A 23957-nucleotide genomic window follows, 5' to 3' on the forward strand; every position below is an offset into this window, starting at 1 on the left:
CTTTTACTTGAAAGATTAACATTACTTAGGTCAATAGTTTGTAGTAGTTCAGGAAAGATTAATAATAAAAAGATCATCAATCAATGTACCAGTAGAGATAAAATGTTTATTATAGCTAATAACACAATCATTATTAGGAAAATTAGCATCATAACTATATCTCATAACTTTAGAAACTAAAATTAACTTTCTTCTAACTGCAACTGCATATAATGCGTCTTTTAAAATTAAAACTCTATCACTACCAAACGAAATACTAATATTTCCTAATGCTAAAGCTGGGGCTGCTGAAACGTCCACTTGAAAATGCCAACTTCACCTCTAATCAACTTGCACGTTTCTTGAAACCCCTGCAAAGTAGTGCACAATTGATCAGTGGATCCTGAATCTACACACCATGATGTGGTAGAAACAGTTGCTAAACACATTTCAATGACAAGTGAAAGTGAATCTAGCTTGTTTTGCTGCTTGGCTGGGAAAACTAGACAGTGTGTCTTCCAATGGCCTAATAATTTGCAATGAAAACACTTGCCGTTAAGCTTTTTCACTCCGCCAGTTAGAGTTACAACTTCTTAGCATTATTAGTCTTTTTTATTTCTTTCCATTTTTCGATTTAGAAGTAGAACTTTTCTCAACAAAATTATGTGTCTCAAGTTTATTTTGACTAAAAATACTGCTAAAGGAAAAAGAGACATATTGAATCTGAGATTGAAAAACGTTACAATAGATCAATAACACAGTCATATAAACATTGAATGGTTAAATTCAAATTCATGATATAATATATATTCATGCATCTCAAATAGCCAATTGATGTAATTGGAGAATTACACTCATTAATACACATATATAATGACCGATTATTCACTTCACAAATTCTTATAAACCCAACTCAGATGGAGACTATATTGTTAGTTCAAGTGAAAACCTAACTCTAGTTGCATTGATCCAATTATATATTACTCAGTTTAGGAGAGTTAATACAAATTATCAAACTAGCAATTAAATATGTAATGACTTGTATCAAATTCATCTGATATGGAGGAAGGTCTAAGCCAACACATAAGCTTAATACTTCATCACTTATTTAATCTTGATAATTATGGGATGAACACTTAATATGTAATAAAATTTCTTTGTTAGTTAAAAAAATTCCAATAACATTAGGAAAGTTGTTCACTGCTACAGTTTATTCTCACATGAAAACAATAGAACCACCACTATGTGAGATGAACCTTTGTTCATTTTGGCCCTCTTGAAAGAAAATAATTAAAAAAATTAAAGCTAGGAAATCTTAGCCCACAAATCATTTTTCTTTTTCGCTAATCACGAGACAATTACGGATAAGGATGCAACAATTCAATTCAATTCTTCTTTGAAAAAAATTAATCAAATTTAAAAATATAAAACCCACTGCCACCATGATCAACGTGATTTCAAGAAACAAGGAGTAACTACAATTAGTTCATTAATATAAACTAGTTGGCTACGTCGTGCTACGCACGATCCAATGTTGATCCTTAAAAATTCTACGTTATATATAATTCTATCATTTAATTAAAACCTTCAGTTGATAAATTCAAAGTTAGACATATATTATTATATTTAGATTGATGAAATTGTATAACAATATTTGAAGTGTTCATACTTTTGTGACATTGATAGTCAATTATTTTTTTTAAAGAATTTAAGTTTTTAATTATTGTTATTTATAATATTTTTTCTTCTATTCTACTATTAAAACAGAGTACTTGGAGTGCAAGTTTAGTGATGCGAGGCAAGAAGACGAGGTAGTGGTGAAGTTGGAGTCACAGGTTGTTTGTAAGAGAGATAGTTTTAGGTATCTTGGGTCTATGATACAGGGGAATGGTGAGGTTGATGAGGATGTCTCCCACCGTATTGGGGCAGGTTGGATGAAATGGAGGCTTGCCTTGGGAATTTTGTGCGATAAGAAGGTGCCTCTTAAGCTTAAAGGTAAATTTTATAGAGCTGCGGTCTGGCCGGCCATGTTATATGGGGCTGAGTGCTGGCTGGTTAAGAGTTCTCACGTCCAAAGGTTGAAGGTGACGGAAATGAGAATGTTGCGTTAGATGTGTGGATTTATGAGGGCTGACAAGGTCAGGAATGAGACTATTCGGGAGAAGGTAGGAGTGGTTTCGGTAGAGGATAAGTTGCGGGAAGTGAGGTTGAGATGGTTTGACCATGTCATGAGAAGGGGCACGGATGCCCCAGTTCGTAGGTGTGAGAAGTTGGCCTTGGAGGGTTTCAAGCGGGGTAGGGGTAGACCTAAGTTGTACTGGAGAGGAGTGATTAGACGTAACATGGAACAGTTACAGCTTACTGAGGACATGACCCTTGATAGGAAGGTTTGGAAGAAGTGTATTAGGCTAGAGGGCTAAGGAGTAGGGTCGAGTCGTAGTCTGTAGCTAGGAGGGTTAAGGGTAGCTTGGTTGGTAGCTCTAGGTTTGGGGGACGGAGGGTCCTTGGTGGGTTAACTATACGTTTTGTTTGTGAATGTTGATTCTTTGTTACTTTAACATAATGCTTGCCTTTTGGTTAATTATACTTTATTTTTGTGGATGTTGGTGCTATGTTATTTTATGATTTTGCTTGCCTGTTGGTCTACATCCTTGGTCCTGAGCCGGGGGTCTATCGAAAACAGCCTCTCTACCCCGTCGGGGGTAGTGGTATGGACTGCGTACATTTTATCCTCCCCAGACCCCACTATGTGGGAATATACTGGGTATGTTGTTGTTGTATATAAGACGTCAAGTTAATTAAAACGTAAAAAAATAATTTATCATTTAATGTATATTTTGCCTTTTTTAATTAAATATTATTAATTTTTTAATACTGAAATTACTTATAATAATTAATTATGAGTGATATAGTAAAATTACGATTGAAGTAGCTGAATCAGTCATGTCATAAATGTCTATTTTGTTTTTTAATTAAATATTATTAATTTTTTAATAATAAATGACTTATAATAATTAATTAGGGGTAATATTAAATTACGATTGAGGCAGCTGAATCAGGCCTATTGACCTTGAGCAGCCTGCTTCAGCTGCTTCATTCTCACTTAATATATAGGATAAATTATACAATTCCTTTTTATGATTAAAAATATTCTATTAGCTCACATTCTCACGTTGATCCGTAGTATTCCACAACCTCTTTTTCTTTTAAATGATTGATCAAAACCATTTATATATCATATATAAAATCATTGAGCCACAATTGAATACTAAGAAATTATCACGATAATGCGGCACGACAAAACCAATCTCCCAATTTTCTCTCTCGTTTCATAAATTTATCAATAAAAAATCACAAATTCTATGAAGCTTCACATACGTATATTACATGTTATCTATAAAGATGCAAGCAACGGTCGTGATGGCAATTATTGGAAAATAATGTGCATAAGAAGCATATCAGAATCTTACTGCTTACGTGAATTATAGACAACAAACATAAACATATTCACACAAAGCGTGCTTAAAATTATCCAAGAAATATCTCTTGAACCGTGAGCAAATATCTTGAAGCAAGTTCGTGTTCGGTTTTGCGGTTTTCTATATTGATCCCAAATTCACAGCCGAACTCTCTCAATACTTGGGTGAGTAAGTCTAAATAAAAAATCGAGTTCTTTTTTCTAGGTTAAGAAAAACCTCTATTTATAGAGATGTTTTCCTAGTCCAAAGAGGAACAAAAACACACATGTTTTTACTTGAACAAGGAAAAACATTCATTTCTCCTTTCCCTTAGAAATTAGGATTCCGAGTTCTAGTTTAATATGGACATTGTAGGGAACACAAAATTAATTATTGAGGCTCCCTATTATGGAAATAATTCAAAATATATTACTTTGAATTATTCTTACCATAATAAATTACAAATCATTCCATTAAAAATTCGTAATTGCACTCCTTTATTTTATTTCAAAATTCCCCATTAAACACTTAAGTAATTTCCCATGTTAAAATTACATATATTAATCAATAAATTAAATTACTGATGAATTTAATATAATGATTAATTTTCTTTCGAGCAATGCTTAACTTATTTCATTTGTCAGATTAATAAATTCATCGGTCGGGTTTACACATGAAAACTTATAAGCTTCTCATAAAAGGCATATCATCAATCTCTATACCAAGACATGGATTCCATCAACTAACTTATTATTTCACCAATATATATTGATATCATCCATTTTACTAAGAATATTGATCCATATCAGAATCTCATCATTTAATAAATTAAAATGATAAATAATATATTTAGATCATAATAGTTATATCAAGATCTTCTTTTTTAAAAAAATAGTTATATCAAGATTGAGAATATAAGTACATTTAACATTTAAGAGAATATGTTTTTATTAGTCAGTCTAAAACAACTACCTCTACTCGAACCTGTACAATACATACAAATTGTACTAGCATGAGAAGTTAGAACTATACCATTCTCGTAATTAAGATAAATTACATTTAATCCCGTGCTACAATCATTCTGGTGGTTTGTCCAAATTTTCATTTACAATTGTGAACAATAACTTTAACTTATGAATCGATGATTTAATCTTCTCCGTATAAACTTAAACTCTATACACCAAATCATCTGCTATATAAGCTGACGACACATATATGACAATGATCTATTTAATGTAACAATTTATTGAATTGAGTAAATAAATAAACAATTGTTCAATAAATAATACTATATCAAAACTCATGGTTTATAGTATATCCTAACACATAAACATGTTTTCCCCTGATATACAAATTCTGAACCTAATAAATAATAAATAAAAGCGTCCCTTTTCTAAAAGTTGAAGGTCTTTTTACCACAATTGAAATGTGATATCAAATTTAAGCTAGTAGATGTAAGGATCCCACTATCTAACATAGTAGAGCCAGAGGTCATCTGATCAAGGGTTGCCACCATGCAACACCCAAAGTATCTTCATATATTTGGTCTAAGAAAAAGAACCAGACCAGAAGGAGCTTGTTGTGAACATAACATAAATAAATAAATGTTCCCTCCCTGAAAAAGTTAATTTTGGGCAAAGATTGCATGTGTTGTACTCTACTAAATGTTTGACTAACTTGTTAATGGTTGATATTATCAACAACCCTTGCATTTTTTGTTGTTCATTTTGTTTTTTAAATCATTCAGATTGTTTATGCCCATTTGAACAATATTTGGTTTAAGTTGAAATTAAAAGGACCATTTGGAAGTTTGATTTGCAGAAAACATCTATGTCCAAATGTCAACTTAAATATTTGATTCACTAAATGTGTTTAAATATTTTTTTTCCTAGTGAAGTAACAAATAATTATGGACCCCCCAAAGAAGAAATATTCGAATCAAAGGTAATGGAGACCGAATACAATTAACTCTTTATCAAATTATATGAACTTATTTACAGTTGAGGGGAAAATAAAATAATGGAAATATATTTCTGATGCTGAGACCCAAATACCAAAGCTTAACATCACAATTTTGGAGATTATGTAATATAACGACCGTTTTTACTTTTTAAAAAATAAGATGAGATCAAAAGTATTATTGTTAGAATTGGAGTAAATATAAATAGTATATAGAATCCTAGTTGGAAAAAGATTATAATGTATAGTTGAAAAAGGAGTATAATGTAGTGTGTATAAATAGAGTGTCAATGTTATACAACAATTCAATAATATTTTTCTCTGATATTTCTCACATAGTATCGGTCTCTATGGTCTTGGTAGAGAATCAAAGAGTTTCTGCTGCCGGCGGGCAGCTATTACCCATATATGTCGCCTGTCTCTGCCGGTCTGACTAATGATCAAGTTAGCAAAAGTTGGGTCACCGTTCTTGCTTCCCATATCTAATTTGTGTAGCATCATGCATCTTTTCAGTGACTACCTTCTCATATCTGATTTGGCAGCACCGTTCATCTTTTCGGTGACTACTTTCTCATATCTGATTTGTGTGACATTGTGCATTTCTTCGGACTACTCTCTCATATTTTCTTTGCAGAGTATCGTGTATCTTTTTGGACTACTTTCTCATATTTGAGTTGCATAGCATCGTGCGTCTTTCCAATGATTCTTCAGATTTGATTTGCGTAGGGGCGTGCCATGATTTCGATCCTACCTATATAATTTCTCTTTTCTAGTATGGTCATGCCATTATTCTACCCTACTCATATAATTTTTCTTTTTCAGTAGGGTCGTGTCATCATTCTGACCCTAACCTTATAATTCTATGGTAAACAGTCTCCTTGAGCCTGGTTTGAAAAGTTCAGCAATTTCTCTTCTCCATCATTCTAATTCTATCCATATAATTTCTCTTTTTCAGTAGGATCGTGCCATCATTCCGATCCTACCTATATAATTTTTTTTTTAATAGAGTCGTGCCATCATTCCAACCTTACCTTTATAATTTTTCTCAGATTTTGACCACCTTTCAGCCGTCAAATCTAATTATCCGACTCGTGAGCATGTTCTGACCAGTTTTTTGATGACTTTCTTGTTCAAGATCTACTCATTTCTTGATTTCCAGATGACCTATATATTTTGTACTAGTTTCCGGCAGTTTTTCAGCGATAGATCGACTTTTGGGAAAAGGTTATAGCTTTTCCGACCACTTTTTTAGTTTGTTCCTTTTTAACTGAGGTCTTCCAGACGTCCAGAGCAGTCCTTACCAGTTTTCTTGTAGATATCTTCACCAAGTCCCTCACTAGTCTTTGCATTAATTACATCTATAACAAGCACGATACACATTGACCTGTATGCACAAGCTTGAGGGGGAGTGTTGAAATTGGAGTAGGAATAGTATATAGAATTTTACTTGGAAAAAGATTGTAATTTACTATCCTAATTGGAAAAGGAGTCAAATGTAGTGTCTGTAAATAAAATCTCAATGTAATAAATTATTGATACAATAATTCAATAATATTTTTCTCCAATAATGTTACCTGTTTCAAAAAGTAATATTTTTGTCCAATATTTCTCACAATTATTACAACTCATTGGAATCGAAATTGTTCTTTGCAGACTCCCGATGGATCGCTGTTGGATATAATTCGTAATGCCTATGATATTCTCTCTCACTGTGAGATAAAACTTCCTAAGGTATATTCTTGGGCTAAACTTTCGCTATTTGTGTGTGCCGCTCTTGAAGTACTATTACCTAGTTACTTGAACTTGGTTAGTGTGCGACTATTAGTGATCAATTTGTTCCAGTCTGATTCCCCAGAGTACCCTGTTTTTTTTTTCAAGTTAGTATCCTTCTTTATACTCTTTTTATGTATCAACAGATCGAAGGTAACGAAATGTATGTTGACTCTGGGCCTCCATTTCTAATTCTTCTCCATCCTGCTCTAGGTCCCCTTTGGGAAGTAACTAGACAGAAGGTAATCCAACAATTGCCTTTCTGTTAAAGTGTTTCATTGACTTGCATTGTTTTAACATACTGCAGTTCTCCCTCATATCTTGAATTTTGCTCTGGAACCCTTAAAAACATGGAGCTGTGACTATAATTTGAAAATTGATGTATGGACCTTATTTACCATCGGACATACTACTGTGTTCTTCCCAGGCCATCTTCTACCTTCATCAAAGTGCTGAGAGCATAATTAATCAATTTACATTGTTCAAGTTGGAAATATAGTTATATACTCTTTGTCCGTCCTTGATTGTTTCGGAGCCGGCATGCTATACTATCTTGATGTTGTAACCGTTTCTTTTTCTCTGTCTCTCTTAGTTCCATCAAGGTTCCATCTCTAGGGGTTCAGAGTTGCAAATAGAGGTCGCTGAGTTCTTGTGGAGAGATGTGCAGGTTAGGATTCTTGGTTCCTGAAGCAGGCCATCCTTTTTTGCTCATTCTGACCGATTTTCTTGGCTTTGTTTTTCAGCTTGATGGGAGTTTGATCATTTTAGCTGAGAATGTTCTAGGTTCAACTAGGATTGATGAAAATGGTGAAACCATTCTTCAGTATGGGAAAAGGTAACGAGTCCACCTGGTTGTTTGATTCTTGAACGTACTAGTTTGGAAGATGTCCATTTAATGATAAAATCCATTATGTAGGTGTGGGAGATGTAAGCTGGAGAATGTCAAGATATTGAATGATGGAATTGATTGGAATGCAAGGGAAAATTTATACTGGAAGCACGATGTGCAGCGGTTTGAGGCAGTAAAGGTGATACTTCACGGAAATGCAGAATTTGAAGCAGTAGATGTTATATTGCAGGTTTGCCTAACTTTAGACTGTATGATTACCATTTGAGTATGCAAAAATGCAGTTGTGAATTCTTGTTGTACTTTGCAAATATGACCGTATTGGTAAGTTATCACTAACTTATGCAAATATGACTGTATTAAGTTGTATTTTATAGTTTTCAGTCCCAGATTGCCCTTGGAAGAGGGAGGGTTTGTTAAAAGTAAATAAACAAGCTACAGGGAAAGATAATGTCAGCGATACTGACAATTTCCTTTTCCCAGGGTCATGCTACCGTGGTTTGGTGTTTCTGTTAGAAGGAACTTGAAGTATATGGCTTACATATTTCCTTATTATTTATGATTTGGTCTTACTGTGCTTTTTTGTTTTATGAGATGCTGAAATGCTCCTTTATCTTGTTTTTTTGAATGCAGGGTAATCATGTTTTTGAAGTTCCAGATGGTTACAAAATGAATATAACAACAGGAGATTCAGGTTTCTGGAAGATTTGATCTAATATATGCCTGGTTTACTTTTTCATGATCGTGTTAGACACATATTTATACAGAGGCATTTCATATTGATTAATGGTGGCATTAAACTGTCCCGCTACAACAACAACAACATACCCCGTGTATTCCCACAAAGTGTGTCTGGGGAGTGTAAGTGTACGTAGTCCATGCCACTACCTTAGATGAAGCAAACTTTCGTCTTGCTATTGTACAAAAATCACTTTAATAACTAACTACATTTTACCAATTTTCGACTTATTACTTTTTAAATAATAAAAACGATTTTGATAAATCAAATCTAACAAGCCTTGTTGTACAGGTTGAGAAATTAGAGGGAGGAGAATTTGAAAATTTGTGGCTTGATTATTCCCTCAAGCTAGTTGGATTAAATAGTGTTATAGAGAATGTAAACAAGGAAGGAAACTAATAAGAATATTACACAATATTCTAGGTGCCTATTTATGGGGATTTGAGGATATTCCCACATCTACATTATTTAAATATAGAGATATTCTCATATGTAAATTATCTAGTAATGATATCATATTTAACACTCTCCCTCAAGCTGGAGTGTATAAGTCATATGCTCTTAGCTTGCCACAAATATAGTCATCTCTGGATCTTCAGAGTGATTTTTTGAAAATATCCGCCAGTTGATCTTTCGAGTTGACAAAACTTATGGAGATATATCCCGACTCTATCTTCTCTCGAATGAAGTGACAATCTATCTTAATGTGCTTCATTCTTTCATGAAATACAATATTAGAAGCGATGTGTAGTGTAGCTTGGTTATCACAAATCAATTTCATCAGTTCAACTTCCATCTTCAATTCTTGGAGAAGTTTTCTCAACCATATAAGCTCACACGTAGCCAATTCCATAGCTTGATACTCCACCTCTACACTTGATCTAGCCACAACATCTTGCTTTTTTTACTTTTCTAGGATAACCTGAAGTGGACCACCTATCAGAAGGAGACCCAACCCAATTTGCATTAGAATACCCAACAGTGTCGGTGTGCCCCTTGTCTTTCTACAATAAACCTTGTCAGGGAGAGCTTTTGATACATCACAGAATGCGAATCACTGCATTTCAGTGACTATCACAAGGTGATTGTAGAAATTGGCTAACTATACTAACAACAAATGAAATGTCTGGCCATGTGATCGTAAAGTAGTTAAGTTTGCCAACAAGTCTCCGATATCTGCTACGATCTTTTAGAGGCTTCCTTGTCCAGGAATAAGCTTAGTATTTGGATCCCTGGGAGTGTCCATATGTTTGAAAGGTGTTGTTTGAGTTGAGAAATACCTTCATGATCATCACTTGTGATAACAATATCATCAGCATAAACAATTAAAAAGATACGTTTGCCATGAGATGAATGAATGACTGTAAAAAATGGAGTGATCAACTTTTATTCGAATCATTCCAAACTCTTGGACAACAACTTGAAAATGACCAAATCATACTCTAGAAGATTGCTTGAGATCATAAAGACATCGGCGAAGTCTACATACTAGTCCAGTCTCCCTCCCTGAGCAACAAATCCTGGTGATTGCTCCATATAAACCTCTTCGGCAAATTCTCCGTGAAGGAATACGTTTTTTATGTCTAGCTTGAAAATGGGCTAATGTTTTATTGCTGCCATAGATATGAGAAGACGAACTGAAGCCATCTGGCAACCAATGAGGAAGTATCTCCATAGTCAATGCCATAAATCTAAGTGTATCCCTTAGCAACTAGTCTCGCTTTGAGACGATCAATAGCTCCATCTGAACCTACTTTAACTGTGAATACCCAACGACAACCAACCGTGGTTTTACCTTTTGGTAAAGGAATAAGCTCCCAAGTACCATTATCACGCAAAACAGTCATTTCTTCAATTATAGCTTAATGCTAACCTGGATGAACCAATGTATCTGCCATAGTCTTAGAAACTTTGACAGTGGATAAGCTAGTAATAAAGGCATGATATGAAGGTGATAAACGATGATAGCTTAAGTAAGTATAAATAGAAGGTTAATTGCAGTAGTTCCAGTACCTTTGCAAAGAGCAATGGGAAGATCATCTAATGAGTGCTCGACCGGAGCAGGAGACATTGTTATATTTTGTGTACCTATATCAAAGTTGGAAATACTAACTGGATTAGCAGGCTCGGGAGGATGCTAGGGTCGTCGAGAATAGACCTTAAGAGAATGAGGTGAAGTAGGGGGTGGAATAGTTGGAATTGGAAGAACGGTTGATATGGTCTTTTAATTTTTCGTATTAGGAGAAAAATACGAAGAAAACTCAAAGAAGGTAACATCTACTGAGATCAAGTACTTATTAGTGGAGGGGTCAAAGCATTTGTAACTTTTTCATAGACGAGAATTCAAGAAAGATATATTTAAAAGCCTTGTGTTGAAGTTTGTCTTTTCGAGGGGTAAGGTTATGAATAAAACAAGGGCAACCAAACACACATGGAGGAAGGCGAAACAAATTATGGTCTGGATAAGAGGATTGAGTATGGACTCTTGCACTGCAAAACAAAAGAAGGCATATGATGATTAAATAACAAACAGTAATAACAACATCACCCCAAAAACGTAAAGGACATTATTGTGAATAAGCAATGTCGTAGCTGTTTCAATTAGATGTTTGTTCTTACGCTCAACAACTCCATTTTGTTGAGAAGTATATGCACAAAAAGGCAAGTGCAATATGATGATTAAATAACAGACAATAATAATGACGTACGATGATTAAATAACAGACAGTAATAACGGCATCACCCCAAAAACGTAAAGGACATACAGAAGAAGGCATACGATGAGTAAATAACAAATAGTAATAACGACATCACCCCTAAAACGCAAAGGACATGATTGTGGATAAGCAATGTCGTAGTTGTTTCATTTAGATGTCTGTTATTACGCTCAACAACTCTGTTTTATTGAGGAGTATATGCAAAAGAAGACAAGTGCAATATGCCATGAGATGACATAAAAGAAGAGAAAAGGGTAGCAATATTATCTGGTATCATCACTGATTAGCTTTTTAACGGCAGTACCAAATTGATTGCGAATTTCAACCCAAAATTTCTGAAAGATGGACAATAACTCAGATTTATTTTTCATTAAGAATAACCACGTGCATCGAGAATAGTCATTAATGAAAGTCACAAAAATAATGAAAACCCAAGGAAGAACGGACACGACTTGGATCCCATATATAAGAATGAACAATTTCAAACATAGAGGTGGCCCTTATTATTGATGCGCTTTGGGAAAAAGGAATGAGTGTGCTTCCCAAGCTGACACTATTCACATTCTAACAAAGATAGATTAGATAACCTGGGAAACATTTTCTGGAGTTTCAAGAGACTGAGATGACCTAGTTGATTATGGAGCAATTCAATGGAAGTAGTGGAAGTGAAACCAATATGTAGTTGTTAGGTGGATAGCAAGTACAATCCCTATGACTCATGTCCTTTTCCAATTATTTGTCTCGTGTTTCGATCCTGGAGAATAACAAAATCATCAAGGAAGGTTATAACACATTTCTGGTTTTTGGTTAATTTGCTAGTGGAAATAAGATTATGCGGACATTCAAGTGCAAAAAGAATTGATCTTAAAGACATGGAAGGCAGGGGGTGAGCTATATCCCTTTTACTACAGTTTTGATCCATTAGCCGAAGTCACAATGGAGAGTATAGAAGGGTTAGTAAGAGGAGAGTATTTTTGTTACTAGAAATATGGTCTGAAGCACCAGAATCAAGAATCCATTGTTCCTGAGATGAAGACTACTTGACATAAGCAAAAGAGTTACCAGGTTGCATTGTCAAGTAGCTCATGAATTTGATGATTGTTGCCTTGATGTTTGGTACAGTAGGTAGTCAATATAGTCTACTGCAGTTAAAGTTATAGAATAGATGATTCATCCTTGAAACCAGGCGTGGGCAATATACCATTTCCGTTATGAGCGACATTTGTTGTATATCTAGGGTGGTCATTATCGTGTGGAGGCATGATTTATGACCAAAAAGATGTATAAAGCAGGTGTAACAAAAAATTGACAGAGATTATTTTTTTCCAAGAATAGAATCTGTTTCTGCTACTCTGTTTTGTAGATTTTTTTTTTGTTTCTGTGGTTCTGTTTTGCAGAATCTGTTGAGAAAAAGAAGAAAAATGAGTGCTCTGATACCATGAGAAATTAGAGGGAGAAAAGAGAATTTAAGAATGTCTTGATTCCCTCAAGCTAGTGAGATTAAATAGTGTTACGGAGAATGTAAATAAGGAAACTAATAAGAATATTACACAACATTCGAGCGGCCTAATTGTGGGGATTTGAGGATATTCCCATATCTACGTTATTTAAATATAGAGACATTCTCATATCTAAATTATCTAGTAATGATATTGCGCTTCTGGACACTTGGAAGTAATTTCTACATACTTTTCTCAATAGAGTTATTCTTTGCATATTTTCACCTTAGCATCTTCTTCTTAGTGAGGTATTTGCTAAACTATTAGAAAAGATGTTGCACCAATATACCTGCCAGGGTATATGTGTACCTGCATTTATTACCGAAAGGCCTTGTATAAACCAGGTATATTTACCAAACATATTTTCACCTTAGCATCCTCTTCTTAGTGAGGTATTTGTTAAACTATTAGAAAAGATGTCGCACCGATATACCTGCCAGCGTATATGTGTACCTGCATTTATTACCGAAAGGTCTTGTAGAACCCAGGTATATTTACCAAACTTTAGTAACATAGTGGTAGTAATTACATTGTATATACAGATATTAGTATAGATACATTCTCTACCACAAAAGCGTGGGTTAAATAAAGGTCATACTGGCAGAGTATACATGTACCTGGATTCTACAAGGCCTTTCAGTAATAGCTGCAGTTACATGCGGGGTAAATAAAGGTCAGTCTGACAGGGTTTGAGAAAGGAAGCTTGAATAAATGCAAGTTTCCTGGGGCAGTAGGCTTAAGTTGGAAAATGATCTTGGTGATATATATATAGTCCACTTCCCAGAAAACCTTTTGATTTCCAATTGGGTGAGGATTCCCATCTACAGAGAAGTTGTGATACGCGAAAGACAAGGGAAACACGAGACAACTCCAAAACAGTCCGCAAATCTTAAGGATCCGAGGACCCTTTTGGAGACCACTCTCGGATTCACTACAACAGCAACAATACGAGATAACAATGGTGTATTTGACACCCAAAACAACCACAAAACGTGAAGAACAAGATGACAACAAGAACATAAATTTTTGGATTCAAAAAGGACCCAAAAACAGTCCACTATACAAGATAACAAGAAGAAAAGTAAAAGATAGATAGTGAGGCCAATATTATGACAAGAATAAGAAACCAAGTGTATATCATACATTAAACCCCTAATAAATTTAATTATAAAAACCACACTCTTACGGTGACCACCAAGGGAATGAACTCACCTCAAGATCTACCGTTTCCAAGCGAAGATCAATATTGGCTTTTCCAAGCCCTATGCTAAGGATTGCTTTTCCAAGCCTTACAACTAAGGGTGTTACACTCTCAAAAGAGAGAAAATATGTCTTTCAATTCTTCATCATTCAAAATCTGCAAAGAAATGAGCTAAAATGACCTATTTATAGTGTATTTCAAAAGAAGACAAAAAGACCACTTTGCCCTTAATGATAGGTGCGGCCATGGTGTGTAAATACACCATGTGTAATGTCCAAAATGTCCTTAATTAAGGTCCAAAAACGTGAGTCCTCAATCTTAAATGCTCCCAGCAATCTTCCACACGCGAGATTGCTTTAAGTTATGCTCAAAACGGGTCCTCCATGCATGTTCTTGTATTCTCGAGGTGACCAAGTCTTGAGCCTCTATATTTTGGCCTCCAAAGATGTCATCAAAAGATAAGATGGCCATTTGTCCCGCGTCATCCTCCCTTTCTTGAAAAGGATTCGACCTCAAATCCAAACCTTGCAAAACCGAAGAGAGGACAAACAAATACAAACTCCTCATGGCATGAGGGTTAGGGTTAGCATAACAAATCATCTCAATATGCTAAGGTTGCACATATTTGCAATATAACCAAGAATCCTTTGAAAGGAATATTAAAAACTCAATAAAAGATGTACAAAGGATTTGGTTATAGGATACATCAAGAGTGACACTTTGCTTGTCATGTATACCAAGCAAAAAGTTTGGTGCACCAACATCACCATTTCTAAATTTGGCACCGGGGTTAAATGGGAAAAGTGGCCATAGACACGGGTCTCGACAACACTTCCCTTTCCCGTGGTCTACACCCAAACTAAACGACATACTCTCTACAATAACATACATATCATCCAAAGAAAATAGAGAGTAAGGAAAGGTATCACTCAAATCGACTTCTACTAAGGTGCTCTCATGTGTGTACTCACTACTAGTTTCCCAATAATCACCATGAGTACTCTCAACAATGAAATTGGCCAAAGTAGAAGAAGAAGTAGCTTCCTCAACTACACATTGCTTACCCTTAAGAGTACTCTCATCTTTCAAGAAGAGATTTCACTCTTTAAGAGGAATGTTGTCACACCATAGTGGGTTAGCATATAGCTATAGCTTCCAAGGCAAGCTATACCATCATTTTCACTACTAGGTTCATTAGGAGTGTTTAAATCATCTTCAAACAAGACATTATACCTAAAAAGAGTGTGATCTACCTCACGGACAGATTTGGAACAAGCAAGTTCCTCACTCTCTAAATGATCAATATCAAGTTTCAAGGATGTTTCAAACACAATATTACCTCAAGAAGAGCTCTCGGGTTCATTCTCACTTTGTTGACCAACATTTTCAAATACTTCACTCACTTGAGTCCTATTAAGCACATCACACACACACTCAAGTGGTGGACAGTTTTCACAAACAAGTTGATCAACACCCATTACACAAGACGATGTACTTCCATTCAACATATAGGCTTCAACGCTAGGTGGACATAAATCGATCTCACAAGAGGAGTCAATTTCATCATCAATAGGATCAACTAGTGCATCCACACTCACAATATGTACATCATCAACAAAAGGCAATGAATCATTAGACTCATAAATAAGTAAGCTACTACTCACACTCAATGGATTACTGGCCATACAATTATCATTCACATGCATGAAAGTGTAAGAGTTAGCTATTTTACCTTGAAGATCTTGACTGGACTCTTTCTTGCCGTGAGGTGAAGGTCCTCCATAAACTTAGGCAGCAACTTCCTTTTGACATTGGTCGCCTTCGCTTGCCATGTTGGTACCTACACAAATGTTCATAGAAATAGAAGGAGAACCAAAGTTAGCACGGTTTGGTGGTAATTCCCTCACTTCGCTCAACACAACCTCTCCTTTTTCCACTCTTGGATTACCACCTTTCACTCCCTTACTCCTCTCAATCTTTTCTCTCTCATAATAATTTGAATTGGAGTAGGTAGGAACTTCTTTTTGCGGCCCGGGCAGAATGTACGAATCGAGGCAATTTCCCCATCGGTCTCTTACAATATTAGGCCAATTTTGCATATTTGGAACTTTATGTTGTGCAAACCAATCGGCGCCCAAGCTCACATGACGATAGGTTATGGGAAAAACATCACACCACACCTCCTCATGGTAATTAAATTGGGAGAAGACAACTTTTACCCTCTCGATAACCTTAAACCTGTCCAAGAAGTATGGAACAAGTAAAGGCTCGCAAAATAACCCCTAGTAATCAACCATGGATGGAACAATGTAGTTTCTATAGTACGTATCATTTAACACAACGAGGCAGCCCGGTATCCCACAAATGGTCACCTTTCCGGAGTGTACACTCCTTCTCGGATAAAGCACATGAGTACCCCTCGGTTTTGGAGATGCATACCCTCTTCTTCTCATTGGACAACCTACACTATAGCTAGTATAACCATTCACACTATATCGACCTTGATAAGAAGTACTACAAGGTGGAGAATATGAATCTTCATAAGGTTTGCGAACGAAAGGGATAACCCTTTCGTTTGGAGTGGGGAGTACAAGACTCCTCACATGTCCTAACTTCATCATAAGATCCATCACGAGGTCCTACATCATCTCCAAAGTCACCATAAGCACTAGGCACTTCATTCACCTCATTTTCTCCCTCAAAACAGTAACTTTCACTATTTTCATAGCCTCCGCAATCTCCCTCAACTTTGTAGCCATAAAACCTCTCACTACAATCATAGTCTCCCATGTTGTTGTCACAATAATCCCCGGCTATCGAAGACATGTTCCCCTTATATTACCTTTTAAACCTACAAAATGAACAAACAAGATTAGTAGTAAAAGCTCCTCACCAACACTTGTATTCACTCACTTTTGTGATCCCCACAATTTGGAGCGGCGAATATTGAAAGTTGTTTATATTCCGGTAGTCAATAAGATGTCAATTCTACTTGGCGGCCGGAATAGATTCTTGTTTGATCGACTCAAGACACAAAACAAAATCTACTTACGAACTTGAAACAAAGAAGTTACGACGAGTTAAAAAATAAGAAAAGCACATAAATAACGAAGACACGAAAGAAACGGACTCAACAACTAATCTACAACTAAGTAGGTGATTACTAGTTGCTAATTAGTATTAGAACCAACAACGAAACTAAGGGACAGTAAAAATGAAACTAAGAATCTAAATTGAGCTCGAAAATATTGTGTGAACAGTAGCAGTGATGACGTGGCAACCACGTATTGGTTCGGTTTTATCAAGTTTTAATCACCATTCTTGAAATTTTTATTCCTTATAATTTTGGAATGGAAGACAATTGGTATTTGGAGGGAAAGAACAAGTCTTGTAACTCTTTTCAAATTCAACTCAAAAGGTGAGATTTGACTTGTACTAGTTCCACATGAAATATGGAAAAATGGTTGAAAAAGTTGATGTCAAGTCTATTAGTGATGTGAACTAGTCCTTTCACCAACAACTACTACAACTTTTCTTTCACCTTTTGTAGATTTAAAGTTCACTTTTCTTGTGTTAACAAAAGATGAAAGGGTGAAGAACAACAAGAACCCAACAACAATGTTTCAAGAACGACAACAAGAAGTCCAACACTCAACTACAAGGTCACCTTCGGCCAAGCTATAACAACAACATCAACACGGCCAACTTCAAATCCATAAAAACAAGAACAACAACAATTGGCCAAGCTTATGTTCACAACAACTTTCAACAAGTTCAAGCTCAAGTTTAGATCTAGACTCAAAGTGTTAGTGGACAAGAAAACTAACACTAGAAACAACAAAACAAACAAGAACACTACTAGATCTAGACATACAACAAACAAATCTCGGCCAAGACACGACAAGAACACAATTTTGGTCAAGAACACAAACACGGACAGATTGCTATTTTCTGGAAATTTCAGTTTTCAGTTTTTTTTTTTTTTTTTTTTTTTTTTTTTTGTAGTTTTCAAGTCTCAAGCCCAAGATTGATCTTGTTAGAACAAATCAACGATGGCTTTGATACCAAATGATACGCGAAAGACAAGGGAAACACGAAACAACTCCAAAATAGTCCGCAAATCTTAAAGATCCGAGGACCCTTTTGGAGACCACTCTCGGATTCACTACAACAACAACAATACGAGATAACAATGGTGTATTTGACACCCAAAACAGCCACAAAACGTGAAGAACAAGATGACAACAAGAACATAAATTTTTGGATTCAAAAAGGACCCAAAAACAGTCCACTACACAAGATAACAACAAGAAAAGTAAAGGATAGATAGTGAGGCCAATATTATGACAAGAATCAGAAACCAAGTGTATATCATACACTAAACCCCTAATAAATTTAATTATAAAAACCACACTCTTACGGTGACCACCAAGGGAATGAACTCACCTCAAGATCTACCGTTTTCAAGCAAAGATCAATATTGGCTTTTCCAAGCCCTATGCTAAGGATGGCTTTTCCAAGCCCTACAACTAAGGATGTTACACTCTCAAAAGAGAGAAAATATGTTTTTCAATTCTTCATCATTCAAAATCTGCAAAGAAATGGGCTAAAATGACCTATTTATAGTGTATTTCAAAAGAAGACAAAGACCACTTTGCGCTTAATGATAGGTGCGGCCATGGTGTGTAAATACACCATGTGTAATGTCCAAAATGCCCTTAATTAAGGTCCAAAACCGTGAGTCCTCAATCTTAAATGCTCCAAGCAATCTTCCACACGCGAGATTGCTTTAAGTTATGCTCAAAACGGGCCCTCCATGCATGTTCTTGTATTCTCGAGGTGACCAAGTCTTGAGCCTCTACATGTTGGCGTCCAAAGATGTCATCAAAAGATAAGATGACTATTTGTCCCGTATCAAGTTGGAAACGTGATCTGTTGTTCTTGGGTGCATTCAATGATTAAATGTTAACGATAGATATAAGATTTTCTTTGTTTCTTATATCATCCTCCCATTTAAACATATTTGTGCTCGAGAATGCATGTACACCTATGTTGGTAAAGTTTGATGCTGACTAGCTTAAATTAAGTGTCCTTTTCTTTTTGGTTGAAATACCGAGTTTTGTTTACTAATTATGTTCCTGTTGTTCAGACTTAGCGGTTGCACTTAAACCTATTGAGAATAAGTTGATGGAGTCTGGAAGCTGGTTTTGGAATTACAAGATAATGGGCAATCATGTTCTGTTGGAATTGGTGGAGTTATAGGAGGATTGACAGATACCTTACCCAGTTCTGTGAATCATGGTTCACAATTGGGGCTTGTAACTAGTTCAGGCTGGGTTGAACAAAAGTTGAACCACTCCTTCTCCATCAGTATTGTGATAATGGGTATTAATGCCATGTAATAAACCAAGTAAAATTGAGACTATTTGTAATTTAGTTGTAAATCATGTGCAATCACAATTCGACAACCCTTAATACTACAGTTGTGTATTTTATTTCCTTTTTTTCTTCTGTATAAGGTAAATAATCGAGTTCCACTACAGGTTTCCTGGTCAGTGTTGTATATTTTTTGAATTTCTGCAACAAAATCGATTCTCTGAAGATAGATGCTCGTGGTCGTGGATCAATGTTTACTTTTATATTTCTAGGTTGATGGGAGTTGGGAATAACCTCCTCTTCGGACTGAAGTTGCAGTGCTTTTTAATTTTTGAGGAAAAAAGGGAGCAACTCAACTAACGAATAAGTTGCAGATAGGGGTGTATATGGGCTGGGTTGGTTCGGGTTTTTTTAAAGGAAAAATTATTCAAATTATCTCTCGAGTTAAATTTGGATAAGGAAAAATTATACAAAATATCTCTCGAGTTAAATTTGGATAAACAACATAAATGATCCTCATAATGGGTGATGAGTGGCTTTGCCTCCATTTTTTTAATATACTAATTTAGGGGTACATGCTTTACGTGTGTATCTAGTTTAATTTTATAAGATCACTTGGATATAATAAGTATGATAGTTATCACTTGTAACATAATTATCAACAATTTAACCGCAGATGTTAATAGTAATAAGAATATGCAAGACAACACTTAACTATCTAACAAGTCTTACACCCTAATTTGAGTCTTCCGTAACCTTCTATCTAAGTTCATCTTTTCTATAAGTTGAAATTAAGTCTCGTCCATACCATCCAACATAATCAATCCAATCACCATTTGATACAATTCGTCTTTAGCATTCTTAAACAAACAATAATCACCAAGGAGGAAAGATATTGCAGAGCATAGGCGAGAATAATCACATAATTTTTTAGCAGGTATTACAGTACTTTGGCAAGACAAATCACTAAGGAGTAAAAGTATTGCAAGACGATAAAAATATATTTAGCGGGTGTATCTGAATTTAGGAAAAAGACAATCTCGTGTATACCCTCATCCTACATACGTATTTGCTCCGATGATGAATATAATCTACATTAGGTCTACTCCAACGAGCGTAGAAGAGGAAAATCGTAAAATTTAAATTATCAAGTTAGAAGTACAAAGATTATGAATTAGTGTCATGTTTTGACACAAAATTTGATACGACGTCAATATATATTTACAATTCAAATTATGAAAAAATTTAAGGCCATAAAATAATAGGTAAAAAAGAAATATGTGATAAAAGGTTTTGCAAGAATTATTAATTAAAAAGACTTAAAATATACAATAAAATGATGAACTTTTATTTCATATATATATAAAAAAAAAAGCATCTACATGCAAACTCGATAATAACCAATGAAAGTTACTTCATTTTCATCTTTTAAGTACGGGTAATTCAACTTAAGGACACAGATTTTTATCCGTTCCATGTTAAGTCAAGCAAACATTCATAAGATTTTGATTTCTAGAGACCGATGGATGAATAATACATCACTAAAAAACTAAAAAACAGTATGATCATAAGTTAATAAAACAAGAGAACAAGGAAAATTGGAGCGAGGAGCTCTTAGAGGCATCATGCAGTTACCAATCACATAACTTTAAGGATGTGATTTTTCTTTTTTCTATTTATAATGATTGTTTGCTTTGTATTTTTGGAATTAAATCAAATTTTAAATAGGAATTTTCTCTCTCTCTCTCTCTCTCTCTATATATATATATATATATATATATATACTAGGTAGCTCTGGCCGTATAGCACGGGCCTAATATTATACCTTTATTTTTTAATGAAATGATGGAGAAAAGAATTAGATGAATATGATAGTAGAATCCGTAAATGGTCAGAAATTCATGAAATTACTTATATATTTGGTAACCACATAAAAAGTATTATGAGTACTTTATAAGTTACCTAATTGACAATTCAAAATACATTAAAGATATATGAAAATGAAAAGTACAAGTAAAAATAGACATTAGGATAACAAGAGTAATAATCAATAACTCATAGGAGTAGCATACTTAATCAAATATAAAATGATTTTTTTTTTACATATAAAAGAATAGTGAATTATTAGATGTTATTTAATAGTAAATTATGTTAGCCCTCACAAAGATAACATTTTATTAGGTGTTTACGTTAGATTTAATAAATATTCCTTTACTTCATTTTTATTTGGTTCACTTTGACTTGACACAGGTCTTAATAAAATTTTTATGAGAAACTTTCCTTACTAATAATATTTCCATATTTTGAAATTTAAATTTGATGATTAGTACTTTATAGTTTCTTAATCATAGGATTAATGTTAGGTATTATTAATTTGCCAAAGTAAATAAGTAAAAAGAAAAATCATATTCTTAGCATAAAGCTAAATAAAAAGAAATATATGATATTGATTTAATTTTAGTATTTAATTATAAATATTTAATATGAATTATCATATTTCATGTTTTGCTTTTCAAGAGTCAATGACTAATTTATAAAGTTAATTTAGATTAAATTAATTTAATATTTTAAATTAAAAGTTGAATATTTAAAAACTATGCAAAGTCCTTTAAGTTGCAATTTTTTCTCATTTCAATACGAAGAAAAAAGCATATCTTAAAATGTTGGTCACAATTCATATTATTTGACTATCATAAATAAACATATGACAAATAAAAAGAAAAGAAGAGAGTAAAAGACTGAATATAAATAATAGTAAATATTTACTCTCACATTAAAATGAATTTTTTTGTGGGAACATTACTTACCTTTTATGGATTCAAATGAATATTATATAGAAGAAATGACAATAGATGATTCTATGGGCCCCCTCATATTTAATAGTCTCCATGACATGAAAGGTAATTTATTAGAGAAGGATGAACTTTCTCTAAAATTGTTGATAAAGTCCAACAAATAAAGCACAAAAGAAAAACATTTCTCAGTAAGTTAACTCTGCAAGATGTTTTAAAGCCTATTATACCCTTAAACCTTTCATTCAATGTCTAAAAACTAACTTGTCTAAACCAATGTTTCTAATATATACTAGAGGAGCATGGTCCGTGTCAGCACGGGCCCAATATTTAGATATTTTTTTTTTTTCAATCTTGATATATTTAAATAAATTTTTTTAATAAAAGAATTGCATATGTTTTCTAGGATTCATTCAGAATCTAGCATGGGTTCAACATATGTTATTTTAATATGTATTTAGATAATTTAAGTTGTTAACTATTTTAATTTATAATATTTTTTAATGTAATTTTCAAATTAATATACGTTACTTTTCTTTTCCAAATTATTGAGGCATTGATAGTCAATTATATTTTAAAAATAATTTAAGTTTTTAATTATTGTGATTTATAATACTTTTCTTCTATTCCAATTTCAGTGACACTAATATAATTTCAAGAATCGACCAAATATTTTATATCTTTTAAATTTTTTAAGTTGGCAATTATTGTGATTTCTAGTATTTTTCATGTAATTTTTTTGAAATATATAACATATTAATTTTTTTTTAGATATTTTAAGTTGTTAACAATTGTAATTTATAATACTTTTTTATGTAATTTTTGAATCATATATGCTACTCTCCTTGTCCAGAATTTTGTGTCGACGACAACCAATTATATTTTTTAAATAATTTAAATTTTTGATCATTGTGATTTATAATATTTTTTCTATCTCAACTTATGTGGCACAATGCTTAAATGACCATAATAATTAATTAGGGGTGATATAGTAAAATCACGACTGAAGCAGCTGAAGTAGAAATCAGTCAATTTTTTAATTTTTTTTTTGTTAATTATTGTTATTTATAGTAATTTTTATTTCATTTTCAAATAATATATGTTGCTTTATATCTTCTTATGTCCCTTCCCAATTTACGTGATACTAATATAATTTTGATAGTCAATCAAATATTTTATGTTGACATATCATTTTGTTATTCTTATTTTTCTAATACATAAATGACTTATAATAAGGAGTGATATAGTAAAATCATCGTTCGAAAGACGAAAATTTAATTTAAAATATTAAGGGTTAATTTAGTATTTTATGTCTATTTTATTCTTCATTAAATATTATTTATTTTCTTAATACTTAGATGACTCATAATAATTAATTAAGAGCGATTAATTATGTTATTACTATAAAAATTAATATAATTTTATCATATCCAAAAGTAATCATCAATAATTCACCGGAATAGTATATTAATTAAATACGAGATGCTATATTAGCATATGCAAAATATGATATTATTAAACATTATTGGATAGTGCATTATATTTATCTTTCACAATAATAAAATTTTACTATATATTTTTCTTTATTTTTTTTAACTTGATACATATTGACCCAACACA

General features: G+C 33.6%; 1 protein-coding gene across 5 annotated transcripts in view; it reads left to right on the forward strand.

Moving 5' to 3' along the window:
• LOC107873296 (UTP--glucose-1-phosphate uridylyltransferase 3, chloroplastic) overlaps window positions 1-19668 on the forward strand; it is a 39931-nt gene extending 20263 nt beyond the window's left edge. For 4 of the 5 annotated variants that reach the window (XM_016720084.2, XM_047414876.1, XM_016720083.2 and 1 more), the window contains 7 exons: window positions 7050-7127; window positions 7313-7408; window positions 7759-7833; window positions 7910-8001; window positions 8083-8245; window positions 8647-8707; window positions 19319-19668. In XM_016720084.2, the coding sequence (XP_016575570.1) occupies window positions 7050-7127; window positions 7313-7408; window positions 7759-7833; window positions 7910-8001; window positions 8083-8245; window positions 8647-8707; window positions 19319-19431 (678 nt within the window). In that variant the 3' untranslated portion in view covers window positions 19432-19668. Of the gene's footprint in view, window positions 1-7049; window positions 7128-7312; window positions 7409-7758; window positions 7834-7909; window positions 8002-8082; window positions 8246-8496; window positions 8542-8646; window positions 8708-19318 lie in introns of those variants that run through there. The other variant, XM_047414875.1, reaches the window with a different exon arrangement.
• The last annotated feature ends 4289 nt before the right edge of the window (window positions 19669-23957 follow it).

This window comes from Capsicum annuum, chromosome 6 (genome assembly GCF_002878395.1).
Source record: "Capsicum annuum cultivar UCD-10X-F1 chromosome 6, UCD10Xv1.1, whole genome shotgun sequence".
NCBI classification, from domain to species: Eukaryota; Viridiplantae; Streptophyta; class Magnoliopsida; order Solanales; family Solanaceae; genus Capsicum; species Capsicum annuum.